Raw genomic sequence first — 19571 nt, 5'->3', positions numbered from 1 at the left:
GAGAAAGGGGGGGGGGTGGAGGGGCAGAGGGAGGGAGAGAGAACCTCAAGCAGACTGAATGCCCAGTGCGGATCTCCATGTGGGTTTCGATCTCATGACCCTGAGGTCATGACCCAAGCCAAAATCGAGAGTCTGAATTAACCAAATGAGCCATCCAGGTGCCTCAAAATACATGCCAGCCTATTAAGACAGGCTCCATAGTTGAAAGCTTAGTAATTACCCTACAAGGTAATAAAATACTCTGGATTTATATATGGAGAATGTGAGGCTCTGGAGGGCAAGCAACTCTCATCAGACTTGCATATGTAGAGATAGAGAAGACCAGGTATGAAACACAAGTGTGCCTCCAAATCCATACCCTTGCTTGGAATCCAGACCCTGCTGAATGGACGTCCAGACATGAGGGTCAGGTTATAGGGAAGGAGGCAACAGCTGTATGAAACTGCTTGACCCTCAGCCTCATTCACTGAAGACACAAGGGACATCAGTGGTAGATGACAACTCTGGGATTAGCAAGGCTGTCTTATTTTCTCTCCTCCCTCTATGACTTTGAATGGATTCTCCCATCATTTGCTTATGGACATGAGAATACTCAATGGCACGTTATAGGCACCAGGGCTCAATCAGCCAACAGGCGAGACACAGGGAAAGTGTGACACCCTAATATTCAAGAAAATCATCAGAAAGCCAGAACAGGAAAAGGAAGAAGCTTAAAAAAATTTAAAATCAATTCTTCTCTCTTGTTTTTTTTTTTTTTTTTTTTGTACTAACAACCACTTACTTCTTGCAAAGCTGGCAAAGGACATGAGAGAAATTCTTTTACTTGCAGATACATCTGGACTTTTTTTAAAAAAAGAACTCAGAATGGGAATCTTCACGAGGCCTGTGAGGGAGATATTGAACCCCAGGCCTAGGAATGCAGCATTTCCTGAAGGTCTAAAGGAAGCTCAGGTGTGGTGACCCACTCAAGGCCTGGAGCATTGATTCGTCTGGCTTCAGCACATCCTCCAAGCCTCTTAAAACCCTGTTCACAGACTGATTACGAATCCGTCGGATGCAGTACCCGGGGACTTCCCCTTGAGGACCATTCCAGGGGCAGCAGAGAAAGAGCTTGAGGCTTCGTCCCAGGGGCCTGATTAGGATCTTGGGCAATTAATACAACAAAACTCTACCTTTGTTTACTGGTTCACAAGAAGTGTTTGTGTTGTAGAAACAAATAGGTTTTGTCAAAAATCTAAGGAAACATGCAAAATAAAATACATGCCTATTATTCTATGTCTGAGGATCCTGCCTTAATTTATTGAAGTAACAAAAATTAATGCAAATCTACTTATGTTGCAGGCACTATGCTAAGTATTGGCAGTACAAGTATGCCAAGAACAGTCATGGTATTTGCTTTCATGGAGCTCACCAAGGAGGGAAGCCTGTAGATCTATCACTCGCTAATCCATTGGGTGTCTTTCTGCAGATTAGTAAAAGGAGCCTCTTCTGGGCAGGTGCAGCCTGTGTGTGCACCTCTTGGTGAAGAGGCAATGCATTTTTGCGGCTAGGAAAAGAGCATCCCTTCATATGGACAGAGGGAGCTCTATACCAAGGGTGTGTGACTTGTCAAGGGATGGTGGGCTGCCATTATTTCACTCTCCACCTTGATTAGGCATCCTTGTGTAGTGTACAAGGTCCACACCAGGCGGGTTTCAAACATATAATCTTACCAGTAAATTATTACAAAACAAAAATAAACAGGGTTTCATGGGAGCGTCTAACAAAGGGGTCAATTTTTAGTAGTCTAAATGAGCAATTCTCTGAGCAATGATTTTGAGCTGGAGTCTCTAGATGAATGAGGGTCAACCAGGTGAAGTTAGGGAAGATAATACAGAAAAAAAACCATGAATGAGGGACTAGATAGCTTATTGATAGTAATTCACTCTAAGAACTGAAACAAAGCCAAATTGTGCTAGAGAGCTTGAGGGAGAGATGAATTCAGAAGGCGCTAGAGAATGTGAGCAGAGGGGTCTTGTAGCACTTAAAGCTTGTAGGATGATGTGGAGCCAGCAGAGCTTTTAAGGAAGGGAATAGCACACTCAGATGTGGATTTCAAAGTGTCTGGTGGAGAAGTAGAAAATGAACTGGAGAAGAGCAAGTCTGGAACCACGTGAGGAGGCAGCCGAGGTTGTCCCGTGCAAACATGGCGGGACCTGGGACCAGGTCCCGGGACCACCCGCTTGCTGGGACAAGTAAGACCAGCTCATAACAGGCATCTGAGGGTATGTGGTCAAGTAACCTGCCTTTTCCAGGACTCAGAGTGATTCAGGAGGTATTTCTCAGAACAATGTCTACCTAGAGAAAGAATGTATGGTTCCAAGGATATTGTGCTGTGATCCTCCTCTTGGGGCCTGATAGAATCCTGATTTAATTCCTTATAATGGAGAATCACCGTCTCTCACCCAATTCCCAGACTGGAGCCCGTTCACAGAATTCAGGTCAGGGCTCTGTTCGCCAGCCCTAGATAATTTTAAAATGTATTGATACTATTATACAGATTCTAAAATGTATTGTTACTAGTATAGATACAATTTATATTATAAATGTTATATGGCTATCATATTGTTACTATTATATAGATCTATATCATGTAGATTACTATTACATAGTTTCCCTTCCGTTTCAGGCTTCGGAACCCCATAATCAGTTAGATACACCAAGGAGCTCTGTAAGCAAGCAGTTCCTGTTACTACGTTACCTCTTTCCGTACCCATACATAGTCTTTACGTCTGATAGATTTGTGATACCACTTGACCTTTGACTCATCGGGCCCCATTCTCCCTGTTGAAATCAGGGAAACTTCCACTAGTAATATCTCATGACTTCTATCACAGGCTGCAGGAACCAGACACTATTAGGTTTTTGCTCTCAAGTCCATATTTTAGTTCAGCAACTGAGAGAACTGTAAGAGCTACTCCTATCTTCTTGGGAAGATACATTGTGTACAAAATCTCTAGTTAAGGGCACACATCAATACATGCTGACTGTCTGAACATTATGTTTCTTTCTCCTCTAACATATGTAGAGTAAATCCCTGCACAGATTTCTCTGGTTCTCAATGTTATGAATCTGGAATCTACCACTAGTTACGGGTCAGGAGGCAGTGAGAGAATGTGAGGCAGACAGAACTTGTAGCACTGTTGGCAAGTTAGGCCAACAACTCTGTTTTGGAAAAAAAAAAAAAAGAAAGAAAACGGAATCATATAAACAATGATTTAAGAGCACTGGAAATTAACCAAAGGCAGATAACACATTAAGAAACATTAATGTTCCAAACATTGCTTGAGCTTTAGGTAAAAATGCAAGAGTATGTGCTATTTTTGCTTTGGGTTGTTCCCACCACTGTCCCCCACCCCACCCCTGCCACCTCTCTTTCAGCACAGATGTAGGAACTATAGTCTTATCTGCTTGGGGTTGGCAGGAAAACCCAGCGGCGTGGGGGTCAGAAAGCTCAGTCTATAATGTGCACTGGAGGTTGGGCAAAACCTGTAGCTTTTATGGCTTAATGCAGACTCACCTGGGGAGAAAAACCCACAGCTCTCCTACTCTGATATTGTGGTCTTGGTTCTGAGCAAGGAAAAAATAAGCATAAATTTAACTGAGAGATCCTGGAAATAAGAGAGTTACAGAAAGGCTGAATAAGTTCTACATCTCTAGCTTCAGAGGAACGATGGATGCCCAAGGGATACCTGAGAACTGGATGGAAATCTGAATGCATCCAGCATCCTGCCCACAGGTTAATCAGCAGAGGGTAAACAGTGCGGTTCTAGGTGTTTACATACAATCTGTGAGCAAATCATTGGATAACACTAAGCTATGTATTCACAGGGAAACCCCTGGGAAGCCATGCTGCAAAGATAAATGTAATCGAGAAATGGAGCAGACATCAGCATTCATACACAGCAGTCTCTGCACTCGAGTTGAAAAGAATAACTGAAAATGGAAAAGAACAAGGATTGACATTTAAAAATATAAATTTTTCAGAGTTGCTATGATATACTCAGTTACCAACCAAATATCACAAGTTGTGTAAAGAAACAGAAAAATGTGACCCAAATTCAGCGGAAAAAGTAGTCAATAGAAGTAAGTTCTGAATGGGCCCATTACAGCAGAGTCATGATGAGCAGATTTTATAAATATAGTCAAAGAATCAAAGGAAACTGTGTTCAAAAAATTATATAGAGAGAATGGCAGTGATCACACAAATAAGGAACCTCAAATAGAGGCCATAGAAAAGAAGAGAATGCAAGTTCTAGAGTTGAAAACTATAACTGAAATGCTAAGAACAGTAGAAGTGAGATGGCAGAAGAAAGAACCAGGGAGCCCGAAAATCAATAATAGAAACCATCTAGTCTTGGGGCGCCTGGGTGGTTCAGTCGGTTAAGTATCTGACTTTTGGTTTCAGCTCAGGTCTTGATTTCAGGGTACTAGATTGAGCCCCACACTGTGTGGAGACTACTTGAACAAAAATGTTAAAAAAATAAAAAACTAAAAAATTAAAATCATCCAGTCTGAAGAACAACAACAAAAGATTGAAAACAAAGTACTCTCACAGACCCATAGGACAAAGTAAACACTCCAACAAAGGTGTAATGGGATTCCCCGAAAATGAGGCAGAAAAAGTATTTAAATAAATAATGGTTGAAAACTTCCCAAACTTGATGAAAAACATTAACAGCTTCAAGAAACTCAACAAATCCCGAGTTGGGTAAATGCAGAGAGAGCCGTATGTAAGACATCAAGCTGCAGAAAGCCAAATGCAGAGAAAAAAATCTCGATAACCAAGGAAAAGTGACTCACCATGTACAGAGAAGAAACTCTGGTTGATAGGTGACATCTAACAGGAAACACAACTGAGACCAGAGGGTAGTGCCACGGCATTCGAATTGCCAAAAGAAAAACTTTAACAATAACAGAAAAATCTATCTAGCAACAACATTCTTAAAAAATGAGGGGAAAATTAAAGTGTATCTAGATAGACAAAGACTGAGAGAATTTGCTGTTAGCAGACCTACCATCCAAGAAATACTAGAAGTTCTTTAGAGTGAAAGGACATGACAGTTGACAAGAACTTGTTTCCATAGGAAAGAGAGAAGAAAACCAGAAACTTTACTTCTGTAACATAATAAGTCATCATAGAGGAGTGTGTATATGTAGGTTTTACATCTGCCTTTTTATTTTCTTCCTGTAGTAATTTCTTTTTTAAAATACCATTATTTAAAAACAGTTATATTGTTATAATACTGTATGGATTTATAAATTGGATTTATTAAAAAATAAAGATGTTATATGACAATAATAGTGCAAAGGAGTAAGAGAGGGGGAAATGGAGCCATAGTTCCATATTGTTGTATTTCATTGAAATCAACTCTGTATTAACCTGAACTACATTGTGATAATTTAAATATGCATAGAACAAACATTTTAAAAAATCTAGTTTTAAGATCAACAGAAGAATCAATATGGTACAATAAAAAAGTTGTTTAACAGAAAAGAAGACAGTAAAAGTGGAACAGAAAAATGAAAAGGACATGAAAATTGGGAAATGACGAGTGAAAGGAAAAGCATTAATCCGTTCACAGCCTTAACTACATTAGAAGTGAATGCATGGAATCCTTAGGTCAAAAGGGAAAGATTGTCGGATTTTGAACAGCAAGATATAGCTGGTCATCTGTTCATGGGACGTAGCTTTGGAATCTGAGACACGTACTTTGAAAGTAAAGGTTCTAAGTGGAAACACCATGCTAACTAACCATAGGAGAGCAGGAATGGCTGTGTTAGTATCGGACAGAATAGACTTTCAGACAAGGAATATTACAAGAGACAAAGAAATATATATGTTTCTGATAAAAGAGCCAGTATATTAGGGAAATATAAATCATAAATGTATATGCACCTGAGAACAGAGCCCCAAAATCTGTAAAGCAAAAAGAACAGACTTGAAAGGAGAAATAGTGCAGCAGGTACAGTTGGGGAGTTCAACAATTCGATTTTAGTAATTTATAAAACAACCGGACAGAGAATCCGTAAGGATGAAGAGAACCTGAACAGCCCTGCCAGCCAACTTGACCTGACATTTATGGAAAACTACGCATAGAAGGAGCAGAATACCTAGTCTTCTAGCATACATGTGGCACCCTCTCCAAGCTCCAGCAGGTCACAAAATCAGCATCAAATTCTTAAAGTGAAATCTTCTTTTCTGATATTTACATAAAACAGTAACTTTCTTTCGATTAGTGTTTACATGATATTTTCCCCATTCTTTTATATTTAATCTTTCTGTATGCTGATAATTAAGGTATGTCTGTTGTAAACAAAATTTTGTTTTCCTGTCCAGTGTGACAATTTTGTCTACTAATTGGATTATTATTATACATTTAATGAAATTTACATTTTATTATATACAGTGAAATTTATAACTCATAATTTTACATGTAATGAAATTTACATTTCATTATATACATGAAACTACTGATATCTTTGGGTTTAAATATACCATGTCAGGATTTTTTTTCTACTTTTCCCTATTTTTATGTACATTTCTATCTTTTTATCTTATTTTAGAATAGCCAAGTGTTTCTATTATTTATTTATATTTATTTTCATTTTTTTATTATGTTATTCACCATGGATAGGACTGGAGGAGTTTATGCTAAGTGAAATAAGTTAATCAAGTGTTTTTTATTATTCCTTTTCCTTTTGTTTGTCACTTATACATCATTTTAATGGTTATTTTGGAGATTATATTTCAAGGACCAAGCAAAGATTTTGTGGAACCTGTATTTGATTACCCCCATTTTAATGTTATTGTATGGTTTAACTCTACAATATTTAGATATCCATAAGACATGAATTTTATGGATAATATTAAGCATCGTATTAATTGATAATTGCCCAGACACTTATCTTCTCTGTTATTTTAAAATTTATTTTGGTTGTTTTTCATTTGGTTTGCATCTGGGCTGGATTTTCCTTCTATCTGAAGAACTCTGCATTTCTTTAGTGGAAGTCTGCTGATGAGGAAGTCCTTCATTTTTTCCCATTTCTGAAGCTGTTTTTGTTTGCTTGTTTTTCCTCCATGGAGGGTGTTTCCCTGGAGTGCAGACTTTTCGGGCGGCACCCACTCCCTCTCAGCACTTTGAAGATGGCATCCCATTGACTTCTGTTTCTCATTATTGCTGTTAAGAAGCCAGTTCATAGTCTTACTGTTACTCCTTGAAAATAATGTATTTTTTTCCTTCTAGCTCCTTCTAAGGCTTTTCCTTTTAATCTTTATCTTTCAGCCATCTTACACAACCTGTCTACACCCGTTTTGTTGGGGTGGGGAGGTGTGTGTAGCTATCTTACATGCAGTTCAGGGTGAATCTGTATGTGATGCTTTCCTCAGGTTTGGGAAGCTTGTGGCCGTTTCTTCATCTCTTGCTTCTGACACGTTCTATCTTTCCTGTCTACCTGAGACTCCAGTGACACCTATGCTGGACCTTTCCTGGGGTTCTGTTTGGTTCTTTCCCTCTTTGATATACACTGCACGTTCCCCCTCTCTGTGCTCCAGCTTGGGTATCTTCTACTGACGGACTTCTCGTTCACTGATCTTTATCTCTACTTTTTTTCTAGTGGGCTTCTTTGTTTCAGTTATTATATTTTTAAATTTTGGATGTTTTCACTTTATTTAAAAAAAAATATTTTCCAGTTCTCTGTGTGGTCCCACAATCTGTCACCTATTTTCTTCAACACAATAAAAATTAGTTTTTTATTGCTTCACAACACATCACGATTTTTTACATGTGACATACTTACATTCATTTTCTCATTATTTCTCAAATAGGCACGAATGAAATAGCTTAAAACAACACACGTGTATCATATCATGGTTCCCACAGGTCAGGTGTTCTGGTGATAGTTTGACTGGGTCCTCTACTCAGTGTCTCACAAACTGGAAGTCAAAATGTTAGCTGGGCCGTATTCTCTTCTGGACCTCGGTATTCTTTTCCAACCTCACGTGGTTGTTGGCAGTTTGATTCCTTGTGGTTCTCGGATGGAGGCTGTGTTTTCTCACTGGCTGTCTGCTGAGTTTGCTGTCTTCCTCCAGTGCCACATGACCTCCAGGAAGTCCTCCTAAAACTTGGCAGCTTACTTCTGTAGAGTCCGCAAGAGAGGGTCTCTTGCTCCTGTCTGCTAAGACAGATTTTTATAGGATGTAATGTGAGCATGGGAGTGACATCCCTTCACCTGTGCTGTACTCTGTTGCAGAGGGGCAAGTCACAGCTCTGCCCATGCTCCCGAGCAGAGGATTATCCGTGAATGTGACTGATGGTGGGTCACCTTAGGACACGTCTCCCACAATATATTTATCTCAGAGTTGTATCTATAACTTTAACACAGTGACTTTTTTATGAGTCTATTTCTGTTGAGTGGTTTTTTTACCCCTTCTTGATTCTTAGCCCTTTGGTCTTTTGTCCTGGTATGGTTCGTGCATTTTTATTGCATCCTGGACACTTTACACCAGAAGTCCTCAAATTTTTCCTGAAGGGGGCCAGATAGTAAATAATTCAGGATTTGTGGGCCAAATGTCTTTGTCGCATCTATTAAATGCTGCCATTGAATGGTAGCACAGAAGCAGCCAGAGGTAGTACATAAGTGGATGAGTGAGGCCATGGTTTAAAAAAAAGAAAAAAAAAACCTTTGATTATGGTGACTGAAATTGGAATTTCATACAATTTTCATGTGACAAAATCGTTTCCTTTTTAAACTTGTTAAAATCATTACAAAAATGTTAAGACCATCATAACAGCTTGTAGGCTATCAGAAAACCAGTGGTGGGTTCCTGGGTCAGCAGGTAGTGGTTTGCTTAGTGCTCCATGTGAAAAGTTGTAAAGCTAAGCTGAGTCTCTGCATTGTATGATCTGCTGTTTTACTTCCTAGCAGATACTTAGACTAGCGGGGAGAGCGATTGGTAAGTAGGGGTTGAGTGAGATTGAAGCTGGTTTTAGTCTTTGTGAGGGTTCATTTCCACTCTACCCTCTCACCTAGAGGGTAGCCCTGAAGTCAGAGCCTCTGCTCATCTTGTTTCAGTGCTTTGATCAAAGCCCATAAACAAGAAATGGCAGTTCCTTGAAGAAGCTGCAAATCGTGGGTGTTAGGCTAACATTCCTTCATGTGCTTTCTTCGTGGAGTCTTGGCTCCTCCATCATTCACTGACGTGGAAGCTACGCCACCTCTTAGAGTCATTCTAACACCACTGCAGAGATGGAAGAGCGAGAATTCCGTCCTTTTGATTGTCCGCGTGTGTGAAGAGGAGCCGGGGTGGGCGAACCTTGGAAAGCCCCACTCACTGCACTTCTCTTGTTTAACCTGAGAGTCTTCATTTGTGAAACGCGGATAGTGAGTGATACTCAGTACACGTCTACGGCATCATGTACCCGTGCATCACTCGGAGCTGCGGGAAGGACACAGAGGGAAGGCAGCATCTGGCGCGGCATCCCTGTCCTCACCTGTTCTCACCATCGTCACTTCGTGACATCCTCACTCACAGAAGGAGGAGGACCAGAGCAGAGATGTATCCATCCAAATGCCAACCAGATTAGTGGCAGATGTGGCCACTGGACGTGGTGAACAAACACTGGTCTGCTGCTTTTCCACCATCTCCATGCTGCCTCCCTGGCTCCATGTCCCCGGCAGTACCACCACTGAGCACGATTTCAGTTACATTCCATCCAACCAACGGTTATGGAGAACTAATTCTGTGTCCAGACTTGTGCTAGGATTTCTTCTGAAGCCGGATTTCCAGCTTAAGTCGTGGTTTCTCCTTTGTCAGCTCTGTGTCCTAGAGAAAGCTCCATAACATCTCTGTGCCTGTTTTCTCTTCCGAAGATGCATATGGTAATGCCACCCCATAGATTCATCGTTAGTCTTCAGTGAATTAACATGTACACTGCATAGTTTAGTACCTAGCGGATAAGAAGTATGTATCAGAAATGCTAGCAATTACTTTGGTTAGTAACAGCTGTAAGTACCCCACGAGAGGAGGTGAATGAGAGTCTCCAAAGGTGAGTTATAGGAATGTAGGATCAATGCAGTGAATATGACGAAAGAGTTTAAAATATGTGGCAGCTGAGTGCCAACTTTCACCTAGCTCAAAGCTACATTTGTCTGGGCTGCGGGGAATTAGATGGATGTGTTCTCTGGAGGATGGTCTGACCAGGGGCTTCAGAATGATGCGAGGTGTGAGGCGATCGGAGGAGAGACGAGACAGAGTGGTTAAGAGTAGAGTAAGTCACGGAGAGGAGAGCTACAGTATAGAGGACACAGTCCATGATCTTGTACTGGTGTTGCGTGCTGACAGATGGTGGCTGCCCTCGTGGTGAGCACAGCATAGCACACCATCACGTAGCACACCTGAAGCTAGTGTAGCATCACGTGTGAACTATACTTCAATTTTAAAAAAAAGGTATAAAAGTGAGAAAGAGAAACACCTTACGATTTCACTGATCTGTGGAATTTAAGAAAGAAAACCAACAAGCAAAGGGGGTAAAAAGAGAGAGGCTCACCAAGAAACAGATTCTTAACGGTAGAGACAAACTGAGGGTCGTGGGCGGGGGGGCGTGAAACGGGACGGGGAGGAAGGCATGCACTTAGGATGAGCACCATGTGTTGTAGGAAGTGTTGAATCACTGTGTTGTACACCTGAAACTCATGTTAACACTGTGCATTCACTCGATGGGATTTAAATAAAACCTTTTTTAAAAGTTTCAAGTTCTTACAACAGAAGTCAGAGACTGGATTGCTGATGGTACCCGGGGACTTTCAACTGGCTTGAAGCGGGCTAGCTGAAGGCTCAGCCCTCTGTGCACCCGGCCGCAGGGGTCCACACTCACATCCTGCCTGAGTGTTGCCGCTTCCCTTGCACCATATGTAAAGAGTCATTTCCATAAGGTCTAAAGCTTCTCTCCTTTGGCACCAGAGAAGTATGACACATACCTTAGCAGGACCATGGCCCGAACTAATACATTTTGAAATCAGCCTTTTCACCCCAGAGATTTCTCCTAAGAGCCAAGCCAACTCTCTCAAAACATTAATCCCAGGATTAGGAAATGAGCTTCCTGAGTAATGAGGTCTCTAGACACTGTGCTGTTTGGATTGTGCCCTCTGCTATGGGTCACTTGGGAGGACTTGGTGCTGTTGTGGAGGGTGGAGACCCAGGAGTCCAGGACAAGCAATCTGCTCAAGTTGGAGTTACTGCTTGGTGACCCAAAGAGGAGCTTGTGTCAGAGGAGGCTGTGAGAGTCCAGAGGAGCTTAATGGGACTTGTTCTGCTCCTCACTTGCGGGCTCAGGCGCTAGAAGATGGGGTGATGCATTGTTTCCTTCCTTTCTAGTTTCGTTTCGGTATCACAATCTGGGTGTTATCTCAAGATTAGCCAGTGAAGGAGGAGTTCTTGTAAACCACAGCTCGGCTTAGTAAGATGTCAGCAACCCTCAGATAAGAAAACGTGTAGGCTTTCAGTAGGATAGCAATATTTTACAGTGATCTAAACTCAGGTAACTGATGGATTTTAAATAATTGCAGGAAAGGTATTGACAAAAACTGGGAAATGCTTTATAACTATTAGTTAAAAAAAAAAAAAAGTATCTGTGATTGCAGGCAGATTTCCCACGTGGAGGGCTGTGACTCTCAGAAGAACGAGGAGACGACTGCTGGTGAGTTTCACTTCCTTATGGGCCGGGATGGAGCATGTTGACTGTAGCGGAGTCATCTGGGCCAGCGATGGTCTCCAGAAGGGGGAACAGGATCTCTCATACCGAGCCTTGTGATGTTTATCACATTGGATGTGTGTATATGTGAGCTAATGGAGGGAGGAGGGACGTAAGACTTGAGGGACCTTCAACTGCGTCCAAGCTCCGTGAGGGCAAGGACTGTTGCTTGGTTTCTTTGTGTTCCTGATACAAGCGTGGCACTCACAGTTCATGATGTACTCAACTCAGTGAACTCCGGAAGAAGTGGTTTTGTTTGGATTTGAAGCAAAATTTTATTATTCACAGTAGATGTAGAAAAAAAAATCAGAGATCAATGAGATAAGTAAGTTTTCCCTGGAGAAAAAAATGTGAGTAGTATATTCATCCAAGATTGGGTCGGGGACAGGCCTTGTTTCACTTTTTTTGATCATTTATTTGAAAGGAAGAAACAGAAATAACCTCAATGCCGAAGATATGGTCTGAATTTTGAGGTTGCTGTCCGTCTGTACCCTCCCTCCCTTTTATTCTTTCTCCTCCTTCATCTCCATTTCTTACACCCTGGATGAGTAAGCCTGCTCGTGCCCGTGTTTCTCATTTCCCCCGTCCCACTCTGTGTGACTTTACTGGTCGTTCTGCTGAGTCTACCCACATAACACAGTGCTGGGATAGAGTTGTTTCAGGTGCTGCTAATTTAGAGCTGACTAACAGTCTGGAGGAGGAAAAAAAGAAATATTCTAGGCTATTGGCATGAGTAAAATCTTTTGCCAGGAAAGTGAATTTAAATTACAAGAATAACCTGGATGAATTTCAATGTAAGTGCACAAGTATAATGAAAACGGTGGTTTTGAGCGATGGGTTCCAAACTATCCATTATAACATGCGTACGCGATCTGGATGTCACTACAGATTTTTCCTAGATGTATCAACTGGATGAGCTACTGTGATCTAAGAAAATGTTGGGCATCTTTAAGAGTTGGATTAAAAGCAAAACTAAAAATCTTGTTCTACCAGACCCATACCTTTGCTGAGATAGTATGTAGAACAATACACAGATCTGGCCAGTGCCCTTCAAGAAAGATTTTTTTTTTAAATTTTATTTATTTATTTGACAGAGAGAGAGAGAGAGAGATCACAAGTAGACAGAGAGGCAGGCAGAGAGAGAGGGGGAAGCAGGCTCTCTGCTGAGCAGAGAGCCCTATGTGGGGCTCGATCCCAAGACCCTGAGATCATGACCCGAGCCGAAGGCAGAGGCTTAACCCACTGAGCCACCCAGGTGCCCCAAGAAAGATTTTTAAAGCACATAAAAAAGTCCATATAAGCAATTGGAAGGGAAATGATGAAAATTATAAATCAAGGCTGGATGTGATCAAAGGCTTATTTAAAAATCCTTCGAGCCTGGGCTGAACTCCCCTCCCCATACCCAGTGTTGTGTCAAACTCTTCAAATACACTAACCCCTCTAATACTCACAGTGACTCCAAAGAGGTATTACTATACTCAATTTACAAATGATTTTAAATATCATCCTTCAAATTTCAGGTGGCTACTGAAGGAATTTATGCAGGCAAGCTCCATAATCAGATTTTTAAAATTTTTATCTTCATTCCAGTAGAGTTAACATACAGCGTTGCATTAATTCCAGGTGTGTGATAGAGAGGATTCAGCACTCCCATACACTACTCCGGGCTCATCACCATAATTATACAGTTAATCTTCGCCCGTTCACCCCTTCCCGAGCCACCTCCCCTCTGGTAACCATCAGTTTGTTCTCTATAATAAAGAGTTGGTTTGGGGGTTTTCTCTTTCTTTTTCTTTGTTGTATTCATTTCTTAAGTCCCATGTGTAAGTGAGATGGGATGGCATTTGTCTTTCTCTGACTTACTTCGCTGAGCATTAGACTCTCTGGTCCGTCCACGTTCTTGCACATGGCAGGCTTCCATCCTCCTTTGTGGATGAGTAATGTTCCATTGTGTGCCTATGCCTCATCTTTATCTGTTCATCTACTGATGGACCCTGCGGCTGCTGGCGTAATTGGGCCATTGTAAATAATGCTGCAGTACACATAAGGGTGCGTAAATCTTTTTGAGTTTGCGTTTTCATATTCTTCAGGTGAATCCCATTAGCAGATTTCTTTCTTTCTTTCTTTCTTTCTTTCTTTTTTAAAGAATGTTATGACAACATTCAGGAGGCAGGCTTGGACTTGGACCAAGGTCACTGCAATGACAGAGCTTGACTGGGAGACCATTGCAGACCCTGCAGAGAATGATTGTGTGTGCTCAGAAGTTAGGTGTTGGTGGAAAGCACAGGGAGGAGGGGACAGAGATGACAGAATTTCAGGATGTTTTCTGGATGGAAAAGGATAATTCTCAGCTATCTGGTTGGAGATGATGGTTAAATATGGTATGTTCTACCAGGAGTAAATACGGGTTTAAAGGGCAAGGCTAAACCTGCCACTGTAGTCTCCAATTCTGAGCTCACATGAGAAGAATTCCTTTCTATTCCTATCTCAACTTGGAATGTGCAAAGTTGAAGGAAAAAGTAGACCTGGTCTTCTCCAATTAGGTGAATTTCTCTTTGCTCTCACACTAGGAAAACCCATTCCCTATTTGAAGGGACATCCTTGGATTCATTCCATTCTGTTTTCTGCTCGAATTCAAGGAGTTTAGCTGCATACCTGCTGGGCCTTATCGACCCATTGTCCATGGCCCTGGAGGATACTTGGTGCGGGGTTTTCAGGAGGAACTTTTTATTGAAATGCTCCCATTTCTAGTCTTTCTTGATCACTGGGGATTTTTAGGTTCAGGGCTTAGGGAAGTGAAGCCTAGGACATAGGTAGGGTTCTGGGGGAACAGAAATCCTTGCAGGCTGGGGCTGGAGCACTGGGTGGTGACAATGCATTCTGAACAGTGTCAGAAGGCTGTCAGCCTCAGCTCTCTTCTGTCTTCCAATTTACTTACTATTCTGCACCAGATCCTTCCCAGCTAATTCAAGAGTGTTTGAGGAGGAACTACAGTGCTGAGCTTCTTCCTTGACCTGGACTCACCTCGCCAGTGTCTGGGTAATTACTTCTACTCATCTTTCCTTTACTCTGTCTCTACTGTTCCTCCCAGATCTCTCTCTGCCATCAGTCTCGGGGTCCTGGGGTAACACTTCTGTAGAGCCGAAGAAGAGGGTGGGCAAAGGTGATGACAGCAGCAGATACTGATGACTCTTGAGGTCCAGGGCATTGCTCAGCTGATGGACACACTTTTTACTGAAGGCCTTGGGTTAGCCTACTCTCTTTTGCGGTTGGCTCATCACACCTGTCCTTTGCCCAGACCTAGACCTCTCTCAATGTCAATGCCAAACTCCACTGCTGTGACCCAGTTCCTCTTGGAAGGGTTCTCCAGCTTTGGGTGGCATCACAGACTTGTGTTCTTTGTTGTCTTTCTAACTCTGTACCTGCTGACTCTCTCTGGCAATGTTGTCATCATGACTATTATTCGCCTGGACCGTCACCTCCACACCCCCATGTACTTCTTCCTGAGCATGCTATCCCTCTCTGAGACCTGCTACACTGTGGCCATCATTCCCCGTATGCTTTCTGGCCTCCTGAGCCCCCAACAGCCCATTGCTGTCCAAGACTGTGCCACTCAACTCTTCTTCTATCTCACCTTTGGCATCAACAACTGTTTCCTGCTCACAGCCATGGGCTACGACCGCTACGTGGCCATCTGCAACCCCCTACGATACTTGGTCATCATGAGTAAAGAGGTCTGTGTCCAGTTAGCATCCGGATCACTGGGAATTGGTCTGGGCATGGCCATTGTGCAGGTAACATTTGTGTTTGGTCTGCCCTTCTGTGACGCCTTTGTCATTTCTCACTTCTTCTGTGACGTGAGGCCCCTGCTGAAGCTGGCCTGCATGGACACCACTGTCAACGAGATCATCAACTTTGTTGTCAGCGTCTGTGTCCTGGTTCTACCCATGGTCCTGGTCTTCATCTCCTACGTCCTCATCATCTCTGCCATCCTCAAGATCGCTTCAGCTGAGGGCCGGAAGAAGGCCTTCGCCACCTGTGCCTCCCACCTCACGGTGGTCATTGTCCACTATGGCTGTGCCTCCATCATCTACCTCAAGCCCAAGTCCCAGAGTTCCCTGGGGCAGGACAGACTCATCTCTGTGACCTACACAGTCATCACTCCCCTGTTGAACCCTGTTGTGTACAGCCTGAGGAACAAGGAGGTCAAGGATGCTCTGCACAGAGCTATGGGGCGGAGGCCCCTTTCCTCGTAGCAAGACAAGATTGTTAAAAGCCTTTCATTTGATTTTGTAAATGTATGTTGATTTTAATGCTGTTTCAATAATGCTTTTAAGTATGAGATCAAGAAGAACAGACTAAAGTAAGGGGACCAAAACTGTGGGCTTCCGTTTGAGTTTGTCATGGTTTCCTATGCCCTTCTTCAGAGAGGATAAAAAGTGGCCTGGCACAGATAGATAGATAGTTGGGGCACCTGCGTGACTCAGTTTGTTAAGCCTCTGCCTTCAGCTCAGGTCATGATCCCAGAGTCCTGGGATTGAGTCCCACATCCAGCTCCGCACGCAGTGGGAGTCTGCCTGGCCCTCTCCCTTTACCCCTTGCCCCTCCCCCCACTCATTCTCTCTCTCTCTCTCTGAAAAATAAATAAATGAATAAACCTTTTTAAAAAAATGGCTTGGCAAATGCTCAAGACTAGAGGGGAAAGATTTACCTGCCTAGGTCACTCCCACCTGTGTCCTATCACACATGAGTTCGCACAGCTACACAACTCCATCGAGACATAAAATCAGCGCCGTCTAGAAAGCCCATGAACAAAATATTTGGAAGCCACCTCCGAAAGACTTTCACTGTTGTTGGTGGGGGTGTAGGAGTAGTTTTTGAAACTTTTTAACAAGTGAGGAGACCTATGTGTATTCTTTTCTGTGGACATTGAGGACTTTCTCGTAATCTGTTTTTGCTAACACTGATATCTCAGAACAGCCTGAGCAATCTTCAGGAGGCTGAAGTGGTGGAGGCAGTTCCGAGTGGTGGAACTGCCCTACCTGGCCATTCCTGGGAATGCGGGATGCAAATGTGGGGAAGCACAAAGTCATCAGCTCCCGAGAGCACCGAAGCGGGTTGTCCACAGCCGGAAGATGGCTAGGTGAGAAAACACCAGATGTAAAGGGGGACATGTTGAAAAATTCAACACCTTCCATGTTTCCAACCCAGGAGTAAGAAGCACAGAGGTTGGAAGGAGCCAAGAAAAGCATAGTTCTTTCACAGGGTAGACCTAAACTGTTTGATAGGGTGTTAGAAGTGTAAGCACTTTAACTGTAACTCCTGAAAACACTTATTAATGAGCAGAAGTCTGAAGCTTGACTTAAATAAAAAACTTTCCGGTAAGCTCCTAAGCCTGCAGAGGTTAATCTTCCGAAGTTCCTTCTGAGATACTCCCAACTGAAAAACGGACTTTAAAATTAGCATTCCTGTCTGAGCGTCACAGAAGGCGAACACGTGTGCTCTGGTGGGTCCTTTCCCCCTCATCTTCGGCTCTGCTCTGGCCTCTGCACTGAGGAGTGAGCATACGTCCTCTGAGTTCCAGACACAGCTCCCATGTCCCCGCAACTCAGCTGACCCCACGGGGTGACCCTGCAGAGGCAAGATAGCACTTGTGAGGGTGTCCTGAGGTCTGCCGGTTGCGGGTTGCGGGGGATGGGACAAGGTAGTGGAAATTAACAAATTCTCTGAACCCAGTTAATATGTCTGACTTTTCAAAAACAGGAGCATGTGAAGGTAACCCAGAGGCCAAGATACCTTTGCTTTCATGTCCAGATTTCTAGAAATAACCTGTGCATTGCTGTGAGAATAGTCGAAATTATAAAAATTTCTGGGCTTAGTGATTCTTCTTTATCCAGATAAAAAGCCATGAGGTAGAGTCTGATGTCCGGGGCTTCACTGTCTTCTAGCACAGTTGTACTCAGTGGTGCCGTGCAACCCTCCCCAGATGACACACCTTCGGGACCCCCTCATTCACTCCCGCAGGCTGCCTGGAGGGTGTTGGGCCAGCAGCAGTCAGTCGAGTGGCTCTTTGGAAATTGTTCTTGCTGAAGAGCTACTTTCTCCAGAGTCACACATCTCCCCAGGGCACCCTGCCTCCAAAGACTTGCCTACCTCAGGCTGTAAAGACGGGCCCCCGGACCTCCGTCTAAGAGGATTACAGGGGGCCGTCCCAGCTCCAGGGCTCTTGTCTGTGAGACGGTGTGAGGTTTGCTGTGACTACGTCACACTTCAGCTTCCCCTCTGTGGGGGTCCACTGCCTTCCCTCTCACACAGGTGTTGGTGCTGAGGGCACTCCCTGAGAAATCTGTCACATTTTAATCTTAGAGTCTGTTTCTGAGGATCCTAATCTGCAGAGTTTTAGGATCCCATTTCGAGAAATCCACTTGGCAAGCAGAGGACCCAGATTTTTCACCCTGATATATTCTAGTGAAGGCTGAAGGCCAGTGGCTCCTATATTTAAATTTTTAAAAAAGATCACCCTATTAATTGAAGTATATTTTCTGGGGCTCAATTTAGTTGGTATAGTAGTACAGTATTATCCTCTTGGAACCTGAGGGGGGAAAAAAAAACAGTCGGAACTTCTCTCAAAATCCACAGGAAGTCATTCCTTTATCTTCAGAGTTTTTTCTGCAAGCAATTTTCAGTTGCATTGCAGCCCTGGATTTCCATTCAATTACCTTGCAGGGAGATTGCTGACCACTCTTGGTGATATTTTTAAAATTTCAAATACAGGAAAGGCTAAATGTGGGGATATGTTATTCCAATTTTCAGGAAGGGAAAGAGTGTGGGTGCCACAAGGGATGTGCACAAACTAACTTGATAGCGATCCTGGGCACCGTCGTAGGTAAAGGTTTGGGGTGGGAACTGGATTGCTCTGGGGGTTGATGAAGCAACTTCAGCTCGGTGAGGAACTGTCCAGAGCTGGGCAGACAAGTTAAGGCAGGAAGACAGGACCAATCTGTGAGGTTATCTAGCGACCCAGCCTGGCAGGTGTCTCTGGAATTCTCAACATAAAGCTCCCATCTCAGGGGTCGGGGAGATGACCCTATTGTCCCACTTCCCGTTTCATGAGAAGAAAGAAAGAGCAAAGCCTTTCTCCAAGCACTCAATTCCCCGACATACTGACAAGGTGGATCTTTTGTCCGAGTTCAAGGTGACCAAGGGAATTTGTCTTTCCCTGGCCACAAGTAGGGAGTTAACTGAGTTGATTTTCAAAAGAATATAGTCTCTATTATTGGGAATTCACAATGATTTGTGGCAGCCATTTTGGAACAGCAGCTGTGGAAGAGAAAATTTGCCCTGTGAGCTGGACCAGACCAATGTGGTGAGAGACGGGGCAGCAGAGGAGGCCCAAGAGTGACACAGGGGTGGGTTATCTCTACTTCAATCACCGGTATGACATACGTACTCCCTCTCTGGCATAGATAAGGTATTTTATATATATATAAATGAAAACACATCTTTTTAAATGTCATATTTTAGAGCTCCACAAAATTTTTAAGCCCCGATTCTGTTCCACATTCCGTATGAACAAGCGATGTATGGAAAGGAAGAAAACAGGAAGAAATGAATGGTAGAGAGAAGTCTCCCACAAACATGAGATTCAGATCACGGAAGAGCACGGCAAAGACGATATGTGGAGGACGAAAGGAGAATTCACACCAGAGCTTCTTGGGGATGCATTCTGAGCCTGTGAGCCTGTGTAGTCACCGTATGGAAAGTAGGCTCCACCGAGGA

The 19571-nt window shown here is 43.1% G+C and overlaps 1 protein-coding gene across 1 annotated transcript in view; it reads left to right on the top strand.

The window, feature by feature from the left end:
* LOC111138875 (olfactory receptor 10J3-like) overlaps positions 1–16246 on the top strand; it is a 145673-nt gene extending 129427 nt beyond the window's left edge. The window contains 1 exon segment of the mRNA XM_022490811.1: positions 15097–16246. Coding sequence (XP_022346519.1) covers positions 15097–16048 — 952 coding nt within the window. The 3' untranslated portion in view covers positions 16049–16246.
* The last annotated feature ends 3325 nt before the right edge of the window (positions 16247–19571 follow it).

Source organism: Enhydra lutris, unplaced genomic scaffold (genome assembly GCF_002288905.1).
Source record: "Enhydra lutris kenyoni isolate GAN:26980312 unplaced genomic scaffold, ASM228890v2 scaffoldscaffold94, whole genome shotgun sequence".
NCBI classification, from domain to species: Eukaryota; Metazoa; Chordata; class Mammalia; order Carnivora; family Mustelidae; genus Enhydra; species Enhydra lutris.
Note: the sequence above shows the minus strand (reverse complement) of the source record. Positions and strands in the feature narration are given on the sequence as shown.